We start from the raw sequence: 25,280 nt of genomic DNA, 5'->3' as shown, positions 1-25,280 counted from the left end.
TGGTTAGCATACTCATGAGGGTGGGTGGAGATGCCCTGCTCCAGAGTGGGGATTGAAACACCCCCTCCCCCCACTCACCCCCATTTGCTGGCCAAACCACACCAAAAAAAAAAAAAAACCCAAAAAATTATTTGCTCAGCTCTATCCCGGATTCAAAGGGCACAGATGTCATTAGTCAGGATTAAGGATTGCCTTTACTGTGCTTGACATTGCCAAATCATTTAGTCTCCTAGTACTGTATTAATGATGTAAAATAATACCGTAGGAATACGGTGCACATTTTGAATAACAAAGGTTTTTTTTTTTTTTTTCAGGTTGGGGTTTCTTGGTCTTCTACATCTGGAAGTTTTTAATCAGCGCTTGGAGCAAGAATACAATGCATCTGTCATTTTGACTGCACCCACTGTTCCATATAAGGCTGTTCTTTCCTCAGCAAAATTGATAAAGGTATTTTAATTGATTTACAGGAGCTTGAAATGAACATCAGCCTAAAACATTTTCTAAGCCAGTAAAATAAATTGTAGATCAGTATCTTCTTATAGGTGAAGCAGCAGCATCGTCTCCCTTGTTTAGGTTCCTTAGCACTATATGTTAGAAAAAATCTTCAGGCTGTGGGTTCTTTCTTTCTCCTCCTCTCTGCCCCCCCCCCTATTTCCCCCCCCCCCCCCCCAAAAAAAAAAAAGAGTTCCAGTGTCTCTGTAGCTTGCATTGAAATTGGGCAGGGGATAGTCCTGGGAACCAGGAGGCTCTTTTTGCTGGCTCCATGTGCACATATACGAAATTTGCTGAGTTACGAGCTCTTGAAAATTGCCATTTATGCCCTGCGTTTGTCCTGCTGTGAAAAACCCTGCATGCTCTATATGTGTCTGGTAGGGCTGTCAAGCCAATAAAAAGATTAATAGCAATTAATCGTGCTGTTAAACAATAATAGAATATCATTTATTTAAATACTTTTGAATGTTTTCTACATTTTCAACTATATTGATTTCAATTACAACACAGTGTACAGTGCTCACTTTATATTTTCATTACAGATATTTGCACTGTAAAAAGACAAAAGAAATAGTATTCTTCAATTCATCTAATGCAAGTACTGTAGTGCAATCTCTTTACCATGACAGTTGAACTTACATGTAAAATTTTAGAGCCTAGAAGTCTACTCAATCCTACTTCTTGTTCAGCCAATCGCACAAACAAGTTTGTTACATTTGAAGGAGATAATGCTTCTTGTTTACAATGTCACCTGTTTTGGATTGTTACAAGCAGGACCCGTCATCAGCATGGACGCATGTCCTCTGGAATGGTGGTTGAAGCATGAAGGGGCATATGAACTTTTAGTGCATCTGGCACGTAAATACTTTGCAATGCTGGCTACAAACATGCCATGCGAACGCCTGTTCTCACTTTCAGGTGACATTGTAAATAAGCGGGCAGCAGTATCTCCCATAAATGTAAACAAACTTGTTTGTCTTAGCGATTGGCTGAACAAGAACTAGGACTGGGTGGACTTGTAGCTAAAGTTTTACATTGTTTTGTTTTTGAATGCAGTTATGTAACAAAAAAAATCTACATTTATAAGTTACAGTTTCATGATAAAGAGATTGGCACTACAGTACTTGCATGAGGTGAATTGAATTGCTTCCTGGCTCTCTGAGCTCTGGTCAAGTGAAAAAATTTCTTTTGCTTATCATTCTTACAGTACAAATATTTGTAATAAAAAATAATAATGTAAAGTGACCACTGTACACTTTGTATTCTGTGTTGTAATTGAAATCAGCGTATTTGAAAATGTAGAAAAACACACGAGTTAACGGCAATTAATCGACAGCCCTAGTGCCTCGTCATAACTCCATAATCATGCATTATCCGTGGGGATGGATGCATGCAAACCTGATTGATGAGGAAAAACCTTCTCCACATGGAGACATGCTCTTCTGTTAGATTTTGTACTGCAACAGAGAAGCGTTCATTTGGAGCTGCTGACAGATAAAGGATTCTCTCCCCTGCACTTTTGCCCTCCCCCCATGTCTGCCCCCTCATCCAGTGTCAACTTCCAACTGAGCTTAACAAAACAAGGCAGGTAATATACAGACTTTGTTTGGAAGCAGTTAGGGTTGCTACACACCTAACATGCCTAGTGTACAAACCCATAGAAGCAAGGAAACAAAAAGTTAAGCTGCCTAACAGTACATATCATCTATCCTTGCACCCACAGGTACATTATCACAATTACAATTACAGACCACACATCACAAATGTAACTGTTCATCTACAGATGCCAACCTTCCAGACTCCCTTTATCCACCCTTCAGCATACACCGCTCCTTGCTAAACTACCCTCTAAAGCATACCCAAACATCCACAATTGCTAGTATTGGAGAAAACATCTGGAAAAGGGATGTGTGCAGAAGGGGGCAAACGGGGCAGAATTAAGGCTGCAACGTGTGGCATGTGGTATTACACTAGTTGTAATGGTAAGTTGTGTGCCTGTGAGTGGAGGGACAAGCTGTTCATATTAGGTCAAAAGTAAAGGTGTTTGAGCTATTTCTCCTAGTCTGGGGCTATACTTAGCATTTTCTTGCTTTTTGTGGGTAACAACCTTAACTCCTTCACAGACAAAAAAAAAAATGTATATTCTGTGGGCATGGCACATGTGCTCATGTGCCACACACAGAACACTACTGGGACACTGATAATATAGATTCTGCACCAAAGAGACGTGAGCTCAAGTCTCACTTGTTCTACTGACTTGTGCCCTTCAAAACCCTTATTATTGAACAAGGCCTCCTATCCATTGAGAGTTTACACAAACTGGAGTTAGAATCTAGGTCTCTGGTATGGCAGGACCCTAGTATCAGGCTGGCCATTCAGTCACACTGTCTATAACATTTTTCCAAATCTATCTACTCAGCTAAGATGTCTGTAAAATGGGACTACTGCATATTTAACCCTCTGTTTGGAAAACATAATTTGTGGTCATGTAACTCAAGACCCATATCATAATGCATCTGCACAAGAGGGCAGAATTAATGTTGCACAGGCAGGCAACTATAATTCTGGCACTTCCTAACTTCAGGCTATGAAATCCAGCACTCAAAATAACATTATTTTATTTTTAGGTAATTAAGTTTACATTGTGCTGTCTGTGAGAGATCCTGTCTCTAAGTGACTTCGGATCTTAGTGCTGAGTGACTGATATTATACGGACACCATTTCCTCTCAGTGACAATATTTCCCACATTTTTCTCTCCCAAAAAGCTGTAACAAGATTTGAATTGAATTATGAAAAGACTCTTGTGATTCATCTGTATAATTTTTGTTTTGGCAGGAGACACTGAGTGGAATTACTTTAATTGGAATACAGTCAAGAATAAAATGGCAAATTTTTCAGTTGTTCATGAGTTTAGTGCTATCTTATGTAAAGTGAAGGATTTCTGCAGCGTGCTGCTCAAGAACTCATAAATTTCCCATTGACTTTAATTTAAAATTAGTGTGTACCTGTTCCATGGGAGCAATTTACTTTCCAATACACCTCATCATGGGTTCCACAAGTAATGGGTCTAGCAATACAATTATGCAAAATATAGAAATTGCATTTTCTTCTGAGCTGTAGCCTTTCAGTTACAGTTCAGCACAAACATAGCGTGCAGTGGGATTCCATCTCTTCTCACTTTACTGAAGGTGACTAAAATTGGCATTCACTGGAGTTCAAAGATGAGGGAAGAAATACAGTCCTGCCATGAAGCAATTTCTTATCATAGTCCATGTGGTTCTGTGCATCCCTTTAGATAACACATAACCCCTCTATTAAAGGGTGACTGTTTCAGAAAAGTGTGAGTCACAAGGATTAAAAGTTGTGTTGGCCTGAAGTCCACAACTTGTAAGACCAATGATAAAATAACACTCCTGGAGTGATGGGACTATTGACTGATGTCAGGTCCATTGTCTTGCAAACCATTAGGGCGATAAAAATGAATGCTATACAGTGCTGGACAGCTTGAAAATGTACCATTAATTTCTTAGCTTACTAGGTCAAGATATCTAACTTCAGAATAACATGTTCTGAGTATTATCTTGCCTTTTCCCAGCAACTTCAATTTTGAACTGATTTTGGTGGCTGCTATCTCAAATTGTTTAAAACCAGAACCAATTCTTTATACCATCTAAAAGTCTGGAATCCCATCAGTCAAATGGTGTAAAGCATTAATCTGTAACTCAGCGTTTGAGACTCTTGCCTTCTACTTGTTGCAGAATTTAGTCAATATGTAGTGAATAATGAAAGTGCCCTTCTTCAGTGTGGGGATTGGATGTTATGCAGTGAAGACAAGGGGTCCTCATATTGAACAATGAGGATAAAAAATAAATATTGAGCAAATGCTTTATTCACTGATCATCTTTCAGCCTTAATGATCTTTTAATGTAGTTTTTGTGTGAAATTCTTCTTCATTGATATTCATAATAATCTTTCTACATTATGCCTGGATGGTGCATGAATTTTCATAGTGAAAACAAGAAAGGCTTTTAAAACTATCTTTTGCAGAGGTACAGTGCTTACATTTCAGCTGCTCCTTTAATCTAACATTCATATTATGATAACCATTGATGGTAGACAAGACTGTATGGTATTTAGGAGATTTTAATTACATTGTATTTTATTCCTATACTTCTGAATTGATGATAAATCAGTTTTTCAGTTCAGTATCTAAACATACTAATTTAGATGGCTGACATTTAAAAATATGCCGTTCAAGTACTTTTATGTCTTGACTGAAATACGTTGTCTGGTTGTGCTTTAAAATCATATTTGCCACGAATTTGGGATAATCACATTACCCACAAGTGTTTCTCCAAACAATTGCAATAAAATTTATTTTATTTGGAATGGAATTTTGTGATGCTTTCCCCCCTTTTTCATGTATTTTAAATGGGAAAAGTCTTATAGAAATACTGCCATGGACACATAGGATGGGAGCTAGTGATATTCGTAAGTGCAGTATAAAAAGTCATTTATATATATATATATATGGAGGTCAGAGTAGATGATAATGATAGTCTCTTCTGATCTTAAAGTCTATGAGTCTATATGTTTTTTGTGACAATTTTTCATCTATTGTAACATCCCTGTAGATTTTTTACAATTAAAACTAACTCAATTTAATAAATAGAAAAATTGAGCACTGATTATCCTTCCCCTTTACTTTCAGTGCATTTTAAATTAACCAGAATGAACAAAAATGATACATTAGTCTATTGTAAGCCACCACAACATTCTGAAGAGAGGTTATAGATGCTCTGCAGCAATGCTTTATTGATTCAAAATAAACATTGATTTAACTTTCTGTTGACAAAGGGCTTGATTCTGGGAGTTTTGTGTGAGAAATGCTTGCAGAATTTGAATCACAGTCATGATGCCTATTTTTTAAAAAGTAAACACTCTATTTTGGTCCACTACTTTTGGCACAATAGTAAGATAGAGGTAAAATTTTGTGTTTTTTAATCTACTTGATATTGGATATAATTACCTGCCTTACTGTACCAGACAATCATTAATACCTGATGCTTCAAAGATAGCTTAACATTCTAATGTTGCTGCTTCCTTGTACTTAATGAACATCAAAAACTTATGAAATAAGGAATGATAATGTAAATGTTCTTATTTTCATAAATAAATTTACAGAAATGTCTTTCCTCTAATCAGTGGTCAGAGAATAAAGTTCACTAGAAGTACTTGTAAAGGGACTCTTGTGGAAGCAAGTTCTTGATTCGGTTGATGTCCTTCCTTTTGTAGGAGCATGGAAAAGAGGAGATTACTGTTATCAACCCTGCTGAGTTTCCTGATAAATCTTCAGTATCAGAATATTTGGAACCAACCGTTTTGGGGACTATCATAACACCCGATGAATATATTGGAAAAATCATAACTCTGTGTCAGGTTTGTATAGAATTTTAGTTTTGTGATTGCAGTGTTAAATCACATGTGGTGTCTAGATACCACAGTGATGGGAACCATAGGAATGTTTAGTAATAATACTCTCAATAAAATCAAGATTTAAAATGGTCAGGTATGAATGACATCACTTTTCTGAATTATAAGGTCATCTAGAGAGGTAATATCTTTAATTGGACCAACTTCTGAAGAAGAGCTCTGTGTAGCTCGAAACTTTGTCTCTCTCACCATCAGAAGTTGGTCCAAAAAAGATACTACCTCACCCACTTTGCCTCTCTAATGTCCTGTGACCAACACGGCTACAACACTGCATACAAGATCATCCAGTGAAAGATAGCTGCTCAAGCTCAACCCCGGAGAGTCTTTTTGAACAATTGCTCCAGCTCCCAATAAAAGAGAGGGGGTTTTGCTAGTTTGTTTCACTACTAAGGAAGGGAATCACCAATGGGAGATGCTGGTGGTATTAGGTACAGCATATGTAGGAGTAATTTAATGAAACATAATTTCTATCCATGGACCTGAAAAACAGTAGTTTCTCTTGCTTAACTTAGGGAGTTTTGCAGTTTCTTGTCTCTCTGACAAGTGTAGATATGGTATGCTTTACCTGACTCTGCCATGTACAGATGTGGAACAAAGCAAGATGATGTAAAGTCTAGCCATTGATTCAAATAATCCCATTCTGGTAGAAAACAGATTGTTTTAATTGATTACATCTGCAGTACACATTTTAAAAGCTTAATTCTTTACCCAAACACCTCCCCCTGTGCATTGGCAATATTTTACTTGATTTTTTTTTTTTTTAAATGGGTACATTAAAAATAAATAAATGCAGTATTTTATATGGTTTTGTATATACAAACTTTGTCACAAAATGCTCTGTAGTATACAAAATTACAGTATACATAATTCAGGACAATATACTACTATGTTTGTTACATTAGTGCCCAAAGTATATATGGGATGAAGACATTGTATAGTAAAATAAATACATAAAAATAAGAGACTATTGAAAGGAGTTGGGCCCTGATCCTACAAGCCCCCCCCTCCTCCCCCTCCGCCCTCCCCCCCCCCCCCCCCCCATGGGTAGCTCTCCTGTGTCTAACAACCTTGACTTTATTGGGGCTGCCTGTAGGTGTAAAGCCCACCCACGAAGAACTGCTTGCAAGATTAGGACATTAGGGAGCAGCAGCAGAAGCTCTTAAGATTTTCAGTGATGAGGCAAGAGGCATTAGGAAATATATGCATGGGAAGGATCCCTAGACCATTAGTCCAAAAATGGCCACTTCTTGAATTATGATGCTGTAATTCTCCATGAATTCTGGGAATCTAAACAAAACTAATTTTTTTGAAAAAAAGTACTCGAACTGTCTGATGGCTTGTTGCCAGAACCTCTCTGTGTAATAATAGCTCCATATTTGCCTGTTTGTTCTGTATTTGTGTTGTGAGATTTTTCTACTGAGGAGAGTTCATTCTTTTAAAGTGTCAAATTTATTAGACTCGCAGGGCTGTTCAGAAGGACATGATGTACATTGATGAGCACAGGGTTATGCTGAAATATATCTTCCCACTGAATGAAATTGTGGTGGATTTTTATGATGCTCTGAAATCACTCTCTTCTGGATATGCTAGGTAATTTTTTCTTTTTCAAAATACAGTTTAAGAATTTTGGGTGAGATATTCAAAGGCACAAATGGGAAGTAACACTGCTCTACAGCCAAAATGCTTCTGAAATAAATGTAGTCAAACTTTACTAATTCTGGGTCACTGAGAACGAAAATGATGCTTAAAATTGTTGATTGGCTCTAGTTTTCAAGATATGCTATTGGGTCAGTATATACGACCCTTGACTGGGGAATGGCGGAGGATAAGTGAGTTATAAAGGGAAGGGATCTCAATTTAAACCAGAAATGACTAAAATACATCTTTGACTGGATCTATGAATAAATCTATGACTGGGTTTGGACAGTACTTGCTTTTTAGGCAAAACAATGAAGGATGCAATCTGAAGCTGGTATTGCGTCATACATGATATGAATTGCATCATGTTATTCCTAGAAGTCATGGATGGTGCAATCATAACGAAGCTTACATCACTCTGCTGAACAAATTGCCCTATATCAGCTCTAGAAATCATACAGTGTCGTGCTCTCTTATTTGTCAGTGTTTGATTTTGCAAAGGGACACATTTCTGTTTAGCCAAAGTGAGCAGAGATGCCTCATACTTGTGTGAACAGTGCAGATAACTTCTGCTATGTTTGTGGTGAAGTGACTTTTGCATCACAAAAGTGCAGTATAACCACTATGGTTAAGAAAGCCTATCACCTTTCTTTTGGCTGCAAAATTGGAGATCAGGACAAGAGGTGGGCCCCACACATATGCTGCAACACTTGTGCAACAAATCTTCGCCAGTGGTTAAAAAGGAAAAGGAAATCTATGCCTTTTTGCAGTGCCAATGATTTGGAGAGAGCCAACAGATCATACCAGCAATTGTTACTTCTGCATGGTGCCTCCATGGGAAAGCTGTGTCAAAGAAGAAAAAGTGGACTGTGCATTATCCAAACATTCCATCAGCTATACGCCCAGTACCCCACGGAGAAGGACTGCCGGTTCCTGATGCACCAAAATCATTCTCACTTGAGTCAGACGAGGAAGAGGATGAAACTTCTGGTCCTGAACCATCAATGTCACAGGACCCACATTTTCTCCCATCCTCCTCCTCTGAACCACACCTCATAACACAAGGTGAACTGAATGACCTTGTCAGGGATTTGGAACTACTCAAGAGTAAGGCAGAGCTGTTGGGCTCCAGACTACAGCAGTGGAATTTCCTGGCAGGTGATGTTAAGGTTTCCATGTTCCGTGACCGTCAAAAGGATCTTGTCCCATTCTTCTTCATGGAAGGTGATCTTGTAGCCTGCTACAACATCGATGGTGTGATGGCAGCCCTCAACATCGTTCACGATCCAGATGAGTGGAGACTGGTCATTGATTCATCGAAGACGAGTCTTAAAGCTGTTTTATTGCACAACGGCAATGTTTTGCCATAAATTCCAGTTGGTCATGCAGTCCATCTGAAGGAAACCTAGGACAACATGAAACAACTTTTGAGGTGCATAAACTATGACCAACATCAGTGGCAGCTTTGTGGCGATTTGAAGGTTGTTGCTCTCTTGCTTGGTCTGCAGACTGGATACACAAAGTACTGCTGTTTTCTCTGCGAATGGGATAGTCGTGCAAGAGATTCCCACTACATCAAGAAAGATTGGCCACTCCGACAGTCATTTGAGCCTAGGAGGAAAAATGTTCAGCATCCACCACTTGTTGAATCAAGGAAGATTTTGTTACCACCCTTACATATCAAGCTGGGTCTGATGAAGAACTTTGTCAAGGCCATTGACAAAACACAAGCAGCTTTCAAGTACCTCCGTGGAAAATTTCCAAGGTTAAGTGAAGCTAAGATAAAGGAAGGTGTCTTTGTTGGTCCTCAGATTCGTGAACTTCTTCGAGATGATGCATTTGACCATGCACAGTGTGGCAAGGAAAAGACGGCATGGAAAGCCTTCCAGTTAGTGGCAATAAATTTTCTCGGAAACAACAAGGCAGACAACTACAGGTTGTTGGTGGAAAACCTCCTCAAGGCATACAAAAGCCTTGGTTGCAACATGTCACTAAAGATACATTTTTTGCACTCTCATCTAGATTTTTTTCCGCCAAACTGCGGAGCAGTGAGCAACGAGCACGGCGAGCGATTTCACCAGGACATTGCAACAATGGAGAAACGTTATCAGGGCAAATGGAGCCCATCAATGCTTGCAGACTATTGCTGGACAGTGACAAGAGATGCTCCATTTAATGAATACAAGAGACAAGCCAAGAAGCGCCGAGTAGACACTGAATAGGACTAAACTATGTACATAATAGTTTTTTGCCTTTTGTTTCATAATAAATTTTAATTATATAACCCTTTTGCTGATTCTTAAAGTGTTACATAAACAGGACAGGTGAAATATTATCATGTAAAGCAACCATAAACACATGAAAAGACCTAGGTTTACAATTTATGATTAAAACTCTACTATCTACACAATATACATAGACATAAAATGTAAAAACTTAAATATCTTAGAAACAGTAGCCAATCAGTTGTTTTAATTGTCATATTTGAATTCAGCACATCAAAATACATAATAAATAGCACATTTTATCTCTGAAGCAGACGACTTCTCAAAAATTGTAGACCAGTGTAAGTGCTCAACTCTCATTAGCTTTAAACGCTGTATTCAGGGAAGCATATCCATGTGTAATAGCATTTCCTCAAGGAGTTTACAATGTAGATTAAACATAACAGAGAAAGGGATGACAGATGGTGGGGATGAGGATATGGCAAGGACAAGGGATATAACACTGAAGGATTGGATACAGTTACTGTTATGTTCATGTTTGATTAAAACAAATACATCTTTGCTCAGACTGCTACCAGAAAGCTTAAAAAAAGGGGGGGATGGGAGAGGGGTGGGTGGGAAGAAGGTTACCAGTAGATGTTGAATGTTTCACCAAAAATAAGATTTTGTGAAATGTAAGAGAGCTTGACTTGTCTGTCTGTTTATAATATTATATATGGGTGTGTGTGCTATGAATATTGTGCATACTTAGTGAGGGCAATGTATAACAATGTTGGAAATAAAATTATTAAAATCTAATGTTAATAAAATTCTACTAAAACAGCTTATTTCATAGAAGCTGTAGAACATTCCTGTGGAATAGGAAGATATTAAATCCATTTTGCAGATGAGCAAACTGAGGCATAGAGGCAAGGCAAGGCCATACTGAATATCATTGTCAGAAATGGGAATAGAACAGAAGAAACCTGACTTGTAGACTCTTGACATTCACAGTTCTGAAATAGCAATGACTAAATGACACACACATTGTAGAGAGAAACCTTGTATAAGGTGGAAGCGCAGTAGCTTGCACCCATTTTGGGTACTGTGATCATTATTGGGAATGGAATTTCCTATTATCAGTTCTTCATTAAGTTAGACTCAGACCTGCAGGCAGGGATTTGAAAATTCCAGCCTAATAAATCAGGTTATGTTATGAAAATCAGTGGCAGTCAGCTTAGAAATTAGTTAATTTACTGTGATATATAACTATCCTCTTGCCAGCTGTACATTGTGCAAGTGTCCAGTGTACTGTAATGTGAGAACTAGCATTATCTACTTGTCAAAGGGACCCTTGACAATGTACTTTTATTCATTAGTTCTTCTTTCCAGTGTGAGAAGGAAACCTTTCAAAATGTTAATTCATTAATACAAGTCTGAAACCCAGATGAAAGCGTATATTCTCAACTTTGTTCTGGGAATTAAGCAAATAATTTTCTGCACATTGAGATGAAATTTTGTTCCTTCAGGTAAAATAATCTTTACATCTGGTAGCTATAAAAATATGCAGATACTTACCAGTAGCCTTTGGGAGTTTAGCTGAAAGGAATATGTTGCTAGATAGATGGGATTTAAGCCAACAAACACTGCGTGCCTCTTTTTATTGAAATATGATCTCAGGAGATTTGGTGTAAGATGCATTATAATAATATATGGAGATATACTTATCTCATAGAACTGGAAGGGACCCTGAAAGGTCATCAAATCCAGCCCCATGCCTTCACTAGCAGGACCAATTACTGATTTTTGCCCCAGATCCCTAAGTGGCCCCCTCAAGGATTGAACTCAAGCCTGGGTTTAGCAGGCCAATGCTCAAACCACTGAGCTATCCCTCCTTCCCAAAACTCTGGAAGGAACAGGTGGCTTTGATACTGGTCTCATGATTTACTTTTTAATATCCACAATTGTGTTAGACACTTTACTGGCATAAGAATAACAGTTCCCCGCCTAAAAAGATTGCAGTTTAATCAAAGTTCATATAATTCAATGGGTAGCAAGAGAGAACTCTTTGATTTACAGTGACAGGATTGCAAGATTGGTGGTTCTGCATGTTGTTGTGAGTTTTTGGTTTTGTTCTTAAATATGTTTTATGAATATAGGATTATGACTGGGTGTTGGGGTTTTGTGTGTTTTGTGTGGCTGAACTAGTAGGGAGAAGGAAAACAGGGAGTGGGAGAGGGTGGATAGAAAGAAAAATGAAGGGGAAGGAGAGCCAGAGGAGGATGGAGGGAGGTGATTAAAAAGGGGTGTGGTGCGGGGGGTGGAAGTGAAGGCGAGAGATGGGGAGAAAGAGGGAAAGAGAGAGGGGAGGTCTGGCAGCAAATTGAGCATTGGAACCAGACAGGAGTAGGAGGAGAGCAACTGATTAGTCAAATGGAGTGCATATAAAAACCATTTCAGAGTTTGTTTTGAGGTTTAAGATTCTCATGACATCAGAATGTATAAAGACTCTGTTGCAGCAACTTGGAGGGGAAGCTTCAAGAGCTGAGGTTTTAAGGTTGGTCTAAAGAAGCTCCTCACACTGCTGCCCTCATGTTGGCTTGGTGGGAAGGAATCTGGTATCCCTGAGTGGCTCCTAGAGAATCCAGTGGGGATGGTGGGTCCTGACTAACCCCTGCTGAGTAGCTAGAAGAAAGGGTGCTGTCTGCCTGTGTTTTAGAGCAAGCTTTTTCCCACAGTGTACTTATAATTCAGTTTTGGAGAGAGAACAGATTTACTAAAATACATTCAAAAATGGCAGTACCCCTCCTGTAATGAAAATCTAAGTGTTTTATTAAAATGTGTATATAAAACAAATGCTAAAAGCCTAAAGGATTCCTGGAGTAGAGAATATAGTATCAATTACAAGGTTGAAGTTGACTTTTATTTTTTTCCCCCTTTAGTTTTGATTATGAAGATGCAGGATACCAGGCAGCAGACCTTGTCAAAATGGATATTCTTTTAAATGGAAACTCTGTTGAAGAATTGGGAACTGTTGTACACAAGTAAGTAGATTAACTGGAGAATCCCAATCAGTGAATGAAAAGGTTTCTTCTTTATATTTTCAGCATATATTGGTGAAAGAGCAATGAGGATTTCATCATGCCACCACCTTCAGGAATGATCTGCAAAGGAAGAGAGATGTTTTATAATTAGGAGAGAATTATCACATATTTGTGATTTTAGAAAGAGATTCAAATTGTTAACTAGAAAAACAGGAAGCAGAAGATGTTAAAAGGAGGACAGGGTAATTGCCTATAAGCAAAAGGTTCACATTAAGGAAAAAAGTGTTAACCATTCGAAGAAAGCTTAAAATAGGGCAAAGACTAAAAAGTGGGGAACAGATCTTGTGGAGAGGATTGTTGAAAATAAGGGAATCAACTTATGAAAGGTACACAATTGAAAGTTGTCAGTTGTTTCATGCTCCAAATTATGTCAATGCCATATACATTTAATATTATCTCAGTTTAATTCTGTAATGAGACATTAGAGGCAACATTTTGAAGTTGCAGAGGAATGTATACATTGTAAAGTCAGGCATCCTGTTGCAATTTCCTGCAGTACATGATGTTTTGGTTGTGTTCCTCATGTTGAGTCTCTGTCCTGTTTTTAAGATAGTCTCTCTCACATTTGACCTTTTGTTGGTTTTGAGCTGTGAGGGGAGTAAATTGACCAATGAGACTTGGAAAATCAATAAGTTTGAAGGCCTCAAAGGTGAGAAGAGAGGTCACAGAATATTGGGAAAATAGGAGATCACATATAGGGTACACATTTAGAAAATGGAAGCCAAAGCATCCCCATTATCTCAGAAAATAACATTTACTGTACTAAGTTCTATATTAATGAACCAGGTTTCTTAAATGTAGTTATGACAAGTTTCCAGATTTCTGCATTCCTTGGTGGAATCCTACCTTTCTATTGGCTGCTTTCATTTCTGATGGAGTCTTTATAACTTTCCACTTGTTCTTCCAACTACCATCTTTAGTAGTGTCCTTAATTTTCCTCTTCTTTTTTTCCCCCCTCTTCCTTCCAGGATGTCTGAACTTTAATCTGCAGTTGCTGAAATTCATATTTACACTTTAGTTATTTTCTGTTATGACAAACTACCATCTTTCCTAAATTCTTTGATTTCTTAACTTCAGAGGGTCAGAATAACAAAGCCAAACTGTCTTGCTCCAGGAAGGTTGTTTCATTCATCCTTGCAATCAAGTCTGATTTAATCTTCTGGCTTTCAGAATTTTCCATGGGTTCCCTAGTCTCTCACATTAAACATATTCCTATTCATTTTCCCACTTGTTCACAATGTTCCTAAAAAATTGGCATTTTATCTCTCTTCTGCAACTCTTTATAGTTGATTATTGCTTTTAAACACGCACTTCTCTGTTTATTTGGGAACTCACTCCTGAACTACTTCGTTTCATCAGAACTAACCTTGAAATCATTGTTTCTGTTAGCCTAAACTTGACACTTAAATCCCACTCAGTATCATTTCCCCTTATCGCTGCATCTTTTCAATCTCTCTCCGCACGCTGTAACTAGATTGCATATATTATAATGGAAATGTTAGGTAACCTAAATACGGGGATTGCTACCAGCATCTCCTATCATAAATATACACACCCATCCACATCTTAAATATATATATTTATAGCGTTTATACTATATATAAATATATGTATTTATAACTGCAGCTATCTATTGTACAGATAAAGGGAAGCCCAAATGTTGCTATGTACAGTATCAAACTCTAAAGCATATATGTTCAGCTACTGCTTGCTATAAAATGTTTTGATACAGGACAATATAAAATTATTTTTCTTTGTTTTCAGACCATAACAAAATTGTCAACATGTACCTTTGTTTTCTAGCCTTTTTGGAGCTTTTCAGTGTAAATTTGCTATCTCTGTCATTTCATGCCTTCAAAATCTGAAATATGTGCTAATGCAGAATGCCTTTAGATAATGTCTACTAATAAATTAAGAGAAACATTTAAAAATGTTTCTGAATGTAACTGTTTTGTGAGTAAATGTTTGAGAGAACTGTACTGACCTATTCAACCTCTAATAGATAAAAATCCCCCTCCCCTTATAAAAATCTAAGAAATAACTGCTGAAATTATAATATTCTTATAGCTATGTCTGGATTATGCCTCAATCCATAGAGGCAGCCCTTTTATTTCAATTTATTAAGCTCCTAGCCAAAGTTTGAGCTATACATTTAAAAAAAAAAGATGTACAAGCATGCCAATTGAAGTTTTCCACCTTGCCCCAAAAATGAGTTCCCCTTCAACACACTAACACCCACACTTCTTATCTTCCACAAATAAAATCCTCCCATCTCAAACCACTGAGACAAGTTAAATTTCTTCCAAACGTACCCCCAGGATAGCCAGACATATTTTCTTTGCTATAACGGCATTATTAACTTTTAATATCGAGTCCAGGGATTTGAGGAAGTCAAAAAAGGACCAGAATTCTCAATTTGTATACCTTGCATCACAATGCTCTGAACTATACTAAACTTATTTGGGTTAAGTATTCAGTATGATACATGTTTTATAACTGTCTACAGATTTAATTACTGAAGATTATTTGAAAAGTGCTATGTTAATGTAATCAAATTTAGGGTTACCATACATCCGGTTTTTCCCGGACATGTCCGGCTTTTCGGCAATCAAACCCCCGTCCGGGGGGAATTGCCAAAAAGCCGAACATGTCCGGGAAAATGCCGGCCGGGCACTTCCCCTCCCGCAGCAGCTCTGCTCCTCCCCTGACTCTTCGGCTCTGTTTAAGAGCCGAGCTGCCCGAGCACTATGGGCTTCAGGCAGCCCCCTTGCCTCCGGACCCCAGCCGCCGGCCAGGCACTTCCCCTCCCGGGCTCCGGCGGCGCAGGGTCCGGAGGCATGCGGGCTGCCCGAAGCCGGTAGCGCTCGGGCAGCTCGGCTCTTAAACAGAGCCGAAGAGTCAGGGGAGGAGCAGAGCCTCCGGCCACGACCGCTCTGCTCCTCCCCAACTCTTCGGCTCTGTTTAAGAGCCGAACGCTACGGGCTTTGGGCAGCCCCTATGCCTCCGGAGCCCGGGAGGGGAAGTGCCCTGCCGGGGGCGCAGGGTCCGGAGGCATAGGGGCTGCCCGAAGCCCAAGCGCTACCGGCTTCACAGTTTGCCGGGCAGCCTCCAGACCCTGCGCCCCCGGCTGGGCACTTCCCGTCCCGGGCTCCAGCTGAGCTGGGGAAGCGCCGGCCGGGGGCGCAGGGTCTGGGGGCTGCCTGGCAAACCGTGAAGCCGGTAGCGCTTGGGCAGCCCTTTGGGAGTGGGAGGGAGGAGGGGGCAGAGTTAGGGCGGGGCCAGGGGTCCTCTTTTTTTATTTGTTAACTATGGTAACCCTAATCAAATTATCAGTTATCTTGTATGAACTAGTAGGATTGTAGGTGTAATAGTCTTTCTCCTCACCTTGGATAGAGTATTATGCTATGATCAGAATATCTTTGATTTTAATAGGGAAATAGACCCTTTTTAGAAACAATACTTACTGTCTAGAAAACTGTTAATGATAATTCTCGTAAGTTTATTCTCTCAGAAAACCATAGTAAATTTCCCTTTCAGAGACAAAGCATATGCTGTTGGCAAAGCCATGTGTGAACGTTTAAAAGATGCTATTCCTAGACAGTTGTTTGAAATAGCCATCCAGGCTGCTCTTGGCAGCAAAGTCATTGCAAGAGAAACGTAAGTTACATCTTTTTTTCCTGGGTTTAGCTATCTTTTTAAGATATGATGAGGAAATGTTTCTTATTTACCTAAATATTTTTAAAATTTGTCCCCGCAGCCATAAACAAACAGACTTTCTTGTAAAATCTAGCCTGTTTAGGGGGAAACAGCAGGAGATACTGTCCCTCATTTGCAGCCAGTGGGAAAATTACTTATGGTGGCCTACATTTTTCTCTCATTTATATAGTACTAGTCTCCCAAAATAAAACAAATATTTGCTCTTTACATTTCCATCTAATATTCTTTTGATGTCAATAAAGTTGAAGAAATAATTGACATATTGTAATTTTATTCTGTATAAAACCAGATAAGAAAATGTTTCTTAACGGATCAAGCACAGTAAATCACAAGAGTGTGATTTCTGGGACAGGTATAATAGTCTCCCACCAACAAAATCGGGTCACCATGCTGAGTACGTGGTGAACACTAGGACCCTGGGGACTGAGCCAAGGCAATTGTTTCCACATATTCACTCCAAAGGAAGTCTAATGCAGGCTTTGCAAGCTAGCTGTTCCTGCCAGCACCTACAGTACTCCCACTCCAAACCAACCATGGTTTCTTGGCGTGACCCCAGTGCAGTCAGCTTTTGTTGCTGCAAAGGACTGTGGGATTTGGGTAGTAGTAAGTAACCCTGGGTGGCTTTTGGGTCCCAAGTGGAAATAGATTGAGAACCACTACTGTAATATATGCTAAAATGTATGAATAGTAAGAATCATAGCACATACTTAATAAGCTAATCATACAGATGGTAGGGCATTGTCATCCATTCATTTGCAATAACACACTGCCACTGGCTCCATTAGGTTCTATTTTTTGCTTAATTACAGTATTTTGAGTGTTAAAGTCAATTTGAAATAAGTCACAGGTAAGATCGTTAACTAGAAAAGGGATTGTACTGTGCTAGCCTTTAATGGATGCTTCCAGAATTCAAAAATATCAGTTTGAGGCTTAGCCTCCTAGCTGACTTGGATTGGAGGATTTTAAAAGAAACACTGGTGATCTGTATAACAATATCCAAGCATCCTAGAAAAACTACCTCAAAACATTTTTCCACCCATAGATTTGGGTTAGTACCGGCTACTTCTTGGAATATATTAGGGCTCGTGTGTTGGAAATGTACTGACATATTGATGTATACAGATAGTATATGGTATCTTCTCTCTTACAGAGTGAAAGCTTACAGAAAGAATGTTCTGGCAAAATGTGTAGGTATTTTTCAATTTGGGGAGGGGGGGATTTCTGATATTTGAATATAGACACTTTCAGTGGCCCAGCTAGGGGGTATGGTCCCTCTCCTTACTCTTCCATGTCCCTCTCCGCACCAGTTTCATTTTTGTACTTTGCTCTTCTCTGGCTCACTTGTCTCTCTCACGTTCAAGCTTCTGTTACAAGGTCCTCTTATTTATACAATTATATTGTTTAGATTTTCATTCTAAAATACAATTTTCCCTTTGTATTCTATTGTGTCTGCTTGCACTATATTTACACTGTGGTTTAGAGAAACTGACAGCTTTTTCAAAGCTGCACATCTATTATATACCTAAGAGTCTAAGATTCACTATCCCCCAGTCTTTCCCAAATGACTTGGGTGAGTGAGTTTCTCTGTAGAGACTGGTTGTGACTAGGCTTGACTTTGTCTCTTTCATTGCTCAACCAAGATAATTCAGACTAAAGAATATAATGCTTAACTGTTCACAGAACTAGAGAGAATTACAGAAACATTTGATTATGCTTGTCAGAGGTCTAAGGACACAATGAGTTACAGAAAAACACTTTACTTTCCTTAGTCATGGTAGATATCAAACCAATATAGCCTCTCTTGACAGGCTCATGTGACAAATGAGATAATGGAAGAAACAAGCTCCTGCCTGTGTTAATGCCTAAATTACAGGTTGTTCACTGGCTCCTCTTCTCCCTCTTAAATATTGGTAATTTAGGATGAGTGGTGGGAGTTAGATTGAGCTTAGGTTACATCTAATATAATTTAGTCTTTTCAAAAACTGATGGCTAAATAGCTACTGATACAGGAACTCCTCACTTAACGGTGTAGTTATGTTCCTGAAAAATGCGACTTTAAGCGAAATGATGTTAAGCGAATCCAATTTCCCCATAAGAATTAATGTAAATGGGGGGGGGGGGGGGTTAGGTTCCAGGGAATTTTTTTCACCAGACAAAAGACTATATATATATAATATACATACACACTCTCTCTCTCTCTGTTTTAAACAATTTAATACTGGTACACAGTCATGATGATTGTGAAGCTTGGTTGAGGTGGAGGAGATAGAGGGTGGGATATTTTCCAGGGAATACCTCACTGCTAAATGAACTAGTAATTGACTGAGCCCTTAAGGGTTAACTCTCTCACTCTAGGAGGCAGCAGGAAAGGAGGGAGGGCAGACAGAGAGACACCGTGTGTGTGTGTGTGTGTGTGTGTGTGTGTGTGTGTGTGTGTGTGTGTGTGAAAAAAAATGTGCATTTCCCCTTTAAGTAGCTGACCCCAGGCTTAGGTACACTGCCCTGTTAATTAAATCAGCTTGCTGAGACCTCCTGACACCTCAGCTACTGCCTCGAAGCTCCCTCTGTAGTGTGGTAGTGTGTTCCCCCCACCCCACTCTATGGAAGATTGGGTAAGCGGGGTGCAGGAGCAGTGGGGAGGGAGGGATACCCTGACACTAGCCCTCCACTTCCTCCCTCCCCACGTACAGCAAGCAGGAGTCTCTGGGAGCAGCTCCAAGGCAGGGGGCAGGAGCAGCACATGGCAGTGTGGGGAGGGACACAGCTGAACTCCAGGCAGCTGCTGCACAGGGAACTTAAGGGAGTGGGGAGCTGATAGGGAGGGCTGCTGGTCCACCCTGGTTCCAACCACCCACCAGCTAGCTGCAAAAGACTGCTCTTTCTGCAAGCAGTGGACAAAATAGGTGTCTGCCAAAGGACTTAGAAGGGAGCATTTCACAACTTTAAACAAGCATGTTCCTTAATTGATCAGCAATTTAACATGGAAACAACGTTAACTGGGATGATTTTAAGTGAGGAGTTACTGTACTGTATAGCATAGCTCTTAATGTTTTTACACTGTACCATCTATACAATATCCCAAGTTAACACATCTTTCCTTTTTAATAGTATGGTGGAGATATTACACGGAAAATGAAGCTTTTGAAGAGGCAAGCAGAAGGAAAGAAAAAGATGAGGAAAATTGGCAACGTGGAAGTGCCCAAAGATGCCTTTATAAGTGTTCTAAAGAGACAATCTGAAAAATAGTTGGAGATCAAAACTCTGCAACTGTGATGCTTCTATCTAACTTTTGCTGGGCAAATGGCCGCATGAGGTTAATGTATAACTTCTTGCTGGGGGTATGTTTGTGTGACTTGTCATATTTAATTTTGTACAGCTGGTTACAGGTATGAGGAATGAATTTTAATTGGAAGAATGTACTTGAATTCTACATTTCAGATTTTATTACCATACTCTATTTTGTAATGTGTACAATTAAATTCAACTAGAATGATTGTGGGTGTCATAAAATCCAATCCCAGGAGGAGCGTGCTTCAAGGCACTGCAGGCGTGGCCAACCCCCAACTTACTTTTCTAACTCTCAACACAAGAAATAATAGTGCATGTTGGATCTCAAATTTCTGGAAGTACATTCTTTGAAGTTCAGGGCAATATAATTGATTATGTAAGTACAAGGAAAAGGACAAACCAGCTCCATCTTAGTGAAACAGAAGCTAGACTGTTACTCCATCAGCAAGTGTAAAATACAGTTATTTAGGAGAGAAATCATATACCCCAACACAGCTCCTTTCTCTGAAACAGATAGGTAGCCCAATATTAGGAGACCTCAAGGCTTCTGAAAACAGCACCACAGAAGACTAGATACTGGGCATTACTGATCCCATTTAACTCTTTCCTATCACCTACTTCATGGATACAAGTAAGTGGTAGCTCCCAGGGCATACCCCTTGTCTAGGTCAGAGTGAAGACATACACTTAGTTGTCTTTCACATTCTTACCATAAATTATGAGATGCTTCTGAAGTATCTGATGTCTGTTTCAAAAAAAAAAAAAAAAGTATGTAGGGCAGGGAGTTGTTGCATAATTAGTCTTTAGTTTGTTTCTAGTCCAGTCTGTAGAGGAAACTCACATTCAGCAAATGGTATGACATGCCTCATCTTTGTAACATAAGGTTAGGAACAACTTCTAAAACAGAGTTTAGAAAACTGTCAGGCTTATAGGAATGAATTCCTTAATTCCAGCTTGTTGAAGGGGACAGACTTGCTTTGTAGATGTGTTATAGCACATCACTCGAGCAAAGAGGGTTTTTTGGTTTACAGGTGAGAAGCTAAGTACTCTGTACTAGTACCAGAGGGGTAGCCTTGTTAGTCTGGATCTGTAAAAAGCAACAAAGAGTCCTGTGGCTCCTTAAAGACTAACAGATGTATTGGAGCATAAGCTTCTGTAGGTGAATACCCACTTTGTCAGATGTACTAGGCTCCAGCTAAACTTGATGCAGTCCAGACAAATTGAAGGACAAGTGTCCTTTGAAAAGATTCTAAGCAAATTCATTCAATTAGAAAACTTGCTTCATGCAGTGTTTTAAAGTGAACAGATTAGGAGGTTCCACATGACCACCTGCTTTAATCCAAACAATACCAAAGGAGATATAGTGTCAATGTTTAATTATAGCTATAAAACAATCATGTTACTATTACTGTGAGAAAGTATTCTCAGCTGGAGGATTGAAATTAATCCTTTTCACAACCTTATACAACTTGTCTTCACTGGCTGCTATTTTAGAAAAACTGTATGCTTAAACGAGCAGCTGTTTGGCCAGTTTTAGTAGATCAGTGGTTCTCAAACATTTGTATTGGTGATTCTTCCACCCCCCAATAAATTAAAGACACTTTATATTTAACACTATTATAAATGGAGATAAAGCAGTTTCAGGATGGAGACTGACAGCTCTTGCCACCCCCCTCCCACCATGTAATAACTTGGTGAGCCCCTTAAGGAGTCATGACCCCCACATTTGAGAACCCTTGTAGTAGATGAATAGCAAAAAAACAAATCTGAAGCATGTAAAATCCTCAGCTCTCACACATAGGTCAGTGTAGTAGGGTGGATCACACTTAAATCTTTCTGGAAGTGTTGAAGTAGGATTCTTCAGCCAGTCCAACAAAAAAGAGAGGTTATTTTTGCATTTATTTTCTATATAACTATAGTTAACAAGAGGCTAGTAGACTTGATTTGTGTTTTTGATACTTGAGTAAAATTTTGCTATTAAAGTATGTGTTTTAAAGGAGAAAGGCAGAAAAAAGCAGCTTACTGCTCAGAGCCTATTCACCTATAAATCCACATTTATGGCTAAGGAATGGATTTCAGTTTTTCCACTGTAGAAAATTACTAGTTTGAAAGCTAAGACTTCTATTTAAATATTACAATAGATGAAGAGGAACATACCATCAGATCCAGCCCATCTCTTTCAGTGGATATTTTAAAAAGGGAATTTACTGCTGGTATAAAGGAGCTGGTCTGGCACAATAAGTTAGCTTTGTCCATACCTAGAGAAAGGCACACTACTACCCTGTCACTAAACCTGTTTTTGAAACCTGAAATGTTTATTCTCAAACCACAGTTCACATCAAAAACAAAACAAACATGGTAAGGTTTTTGTGAATTTAAGCTTTACTTGGAGTAACAGTAGAAAAGAGTGGCATTCTTAGTAACAGTTGGTTTATAGCAATCTCCGATGCAAAGTAATTATTGTACTGTAAAGTAGTTCTGTTTACAGTCAGACTTGTTTCAATACTAGCCATTTGGATTTTTAGCCATTCTTACTGCAATTAACCTGCCTTTACAATTATTGGCTCACAGTCATTAATGTAACTAGGCTATTCATCTCCAAAAAGGAACACATTGAATGTATTCGTTCTCTATAGAGTTCATAATTACCAAAATATAAAATTCCTAAATAAACTTGAAATGTAACAAAAGTGCTATGGCGGAAGTATAATGTGCACATAATTGAAGAATAAGTTATTGTTACAGTTTGAAAGGGTCCTCTACATTTTTAGGCAGTTTTCATACTTTTATTTGCCTGAGTATTGTACAGTAGGACTTAAACGCCCAGAAGCTATTGGCATAAGATTAATTTAAGGCAGCCAAAGTGCAATGTGTATTAGATATAAACAGAGCATTTCATAACCAAAGTTGTGCATCTGTTCAAGTCCGTGATGTTTGACATGTGAAAGCCCCAAAGCATTTTGCCTATATGGAGACAAAAAAATGAGAAGTGTATTTTGCACTGGTGGAGCCACAGAATTTTGCTTAAGCTAAAGTATAATTTTCTCAGACACAGTCAAACAGTACATTGCTGTGCTAAGAATACACTTCTGTTATTTCTCATAGTATGTAACTGCCATTTACATTTGCTCTGTTCTTGTTTACTTACTGTGGCAGCCAATGAGTCACATCTACAAAATATTAAAACAAAATGCACAATACAACAATATATAGAGATGGAATGTAAATGTATAGATACTGGATTTTTTAAAAAAATACAGTACTTAAGATTTCCCATTTTAACCAGTTTCAGCATATTGCATAGCAGTAACTTTGTCTGCTACCTAAAAATGTTGCTGTTTACCCACATGGAGTTCCTCAATTCCTCCTTCAGTTTTCTTCTTTCATACTGTACAGCGGGTCCACAAGTTTATTGTGAACATGCATTAAACCTTGGGGGGGAAAAAGCAACAGTGCCAGTTTTATATTAGTTATCAGCACACATTTTCTATCTACATTGTGTATTTGCTGTTTTTAACTTCACATAGGTATATACATTAACATTATGCATTGAAGTAGAGAACAACAGAATGGGCACTCAAAAAAAATTAAAAAAAATCAACTCTCTATTGGCACCTAGCTATTAATTCAGTTCAGCAGAAGGAGCAACATATTGTTCTGTGTTATTCATGGATATTATACCAGTACTACATATGAATGGGGAATGTAACAATTCTGTAATCAATCAATTATCAGTTTTGCATTCAGGACCATTATTTAAGACTTGTTTCAATTGAATTTCAAGTACACACTGATAAAGACTAACAAAAGCAGTTATGTATTTGTGACCAAGTTAGAGAGTGCACAATATTGTTGCATGAGTCTCTTAATTTCTGGTGATGAAAAACTATGGATTAAGATTATACAATACTTTGATACGCTCATAACACTGTTTTAACATTATTGGCTGAAGAAGTTTATTACTACACCTTATGGTACCAAACTCTCAGAACAAAGACCAATTATCAAGAAAGATCAAGAATACACAAATAGAACATACTACATGCATATGAAGTGGTCAATTAACTGTTGCTACAGAAACAGTAATATGTAGTTCCTTTAATGTTCAAGTATGCAACCTTATATCATGGATTACTTTGAAAAGGAACCATATCGCAGAACTTACTTATGCACCATCTGCTCATTTAATGTCATTCAGGGTCATCAATTCATTTAATGTCAAAGTGCAGTTTTTACTAATAATTTTCACTCATGTTAACACTTTGGCACGGACACAATTAGGAAATCAAGCTAAAGATAGAGTTCCATTTTGTGCCTGATCAAGAGAATTGTTTACTAAACTTCAGCCAGTTCTTTCTGTGCAAACCTAATGAAGGCAATATATGATTGTACGCATTATCTGAGGACAGTGAACTTGCTCAGGTTTAGCTAAGCATATTACTTATTCTGAAGAACTTTTATTACTAGTGCTGATGTGAGAGGTGGAAAAAGCAAAGCCCAGAGCTGAGGCTGTATTTCTAGGGCTAGCAGTTTAAAAAAAATGTAAGTAGGAATATGTTACTAAATATGTTTGATACAAATGATGAGAAATCCACAGTGACACTTATAGCCTCTCTTAGAACATAAGAACGGTCACACTGAGTCAGACTAATGGTCTATCTAGACCCATATCCTGTCTTCCCACAGTGACCAATGCCAGGTGTTTCACAGGGAATGAATAGAACATGCAATCATTGAGTGATCCATCCCCTGACATCCACTCCCAGCTTCTGGCAAAGAGGCTAGGGACACTCATAGCATGGCATTGCATCCTTGACCATCCTGGCTAATAGTTATTGATGGACCTATCCTCCATGAACTTATCTAATTCTTTGAATGTGGTTATAAGTTTTATCCTTCACAATATCTCCTGGCAACAAATTCCCTGTGTGTTCTTCAGAGTGCAGCCATATTTTAAAGATGCATCTACACTTTTTGCATTTGGTTTTCTGTTTGAAAAAAAGGAGGAAAGCGGAGGAGGGGGATCATATGTCCCAATTTGTGTTTCCTGAAGGCACAAATAGTATTTTTTGATAAGGACTGCACTGCTGCTTTTATGAAGTATATTTAATTTTCCCATTAGTAGATGTGCATTTCAGGAAGAGCACATTTAGAGGCACAAGTCTGATATTTACAAGCTCCACCTATTAGATGAGAGCAGAGTGAAGATCTATTCTCCACAGAGGCAGCAGAGTTTAGCATCAGGATCACCCTCCCAAGAGGTATCAACTGGGGACCCACTTCCTGGTTACAGACTTCAGGTTTCCTAATTTTACAAGACCCAGTTCATTCTGGGCACAAAGT

The 25,280-nt window shown here is 38.7% G+C and overlaps 2 protein-coding genes across 16 annotated transcripts in view; one reads left to right on the top strand and one right to left on the bottom strand.

Moving 5' to 3' along the window:
• Positions 1-20,143, top strand: part of GUF1 (GTP binding elongation factor GUF1) — a 47,010-nt gene extending 26,867 nt beyond the window's left edge. For 5 of the 6 annotated variants that reach the window (XM_042841793.2, XM_005300621.5, XM_065596906.1 and 2 more), the window contains 7 exons: positions 315-447; positions 5,789-5,932; positions 7,443-7,576; positions 12,771-12,872; positions 16,470-16,589; positions 17,800-17,836; positions 19,758-20,143. In XM_042841793.2, coding sequence (XP_042697727.1) covers positions 315-447; positions 5,789-5,932; positions 7,443-7,576; positions 12,771-12,872; positions 16,470-16,589; positions 17,800-17,836; positions 19,758-19,895 — 808 coding nt within the window. In that variant the 3' untranslated portion in view covers positions 19,896-20,143. The remainder of the gene's footprint in view (positions 1-314; positions 448-5,788; positions 5,933-7,442; positions 7,577-12,770; positions 12,873-16,469; positions 16,590-17,799; positions 17,837-19,757) is intronic. The other variant, XM_042841794.2, reaches the window with a different exon arrangement.
• GNPDA2 (glucosamine-6-phosphate deaminase 2) overlaps positions 9,869-25,280 on the bottom strand; it is a 29,348-nt gene continuing 13,936 nt past the window's right edge. For 6 of the 10 annotated variants that reach the window (XM_005300620.5, XM_024107250.3, XM_065596910.1 and 3 more), the window contains one exon: positions 22,302-23,368. In XM_005300620.5, coding sequence (XP_005300677.1) covers positions 23,307-23,368 — 62 coding nt within the window. In that variant the 3' untranslated portion in view covers positions 22,302-23,306. Of the gene's footprint in view, positions 12,993-13,778; positions 13,927-22,301; positions 23,369-25,280 lie in introns of those variants that run through there. The other 4 variants (XR_010601477.1, XR_010601475.1, XM_065596908.1 and 1 more) reach the window with 3 other exon arrangements.

This window comes from Chrysemys picta, chromosome 5, assembly GCF_011386835.1.
Source record: "Chrysemys picta bellii isolate R12L10 chromosome 5, ASM1138683v2, whole genome shotgun sequence".
In the NCBI taxonomy this organism is placed as follows: Eukaryota; Metazoa; Chordata; order Testudines; family Emydidae; genus Chrysemys; species Chrysemys picta.
The sequence above is the reverse complement of the archived record's forward strand: the minus strand, read 5'-3'. Positions and strand labels throughout refer to the sequence as shown.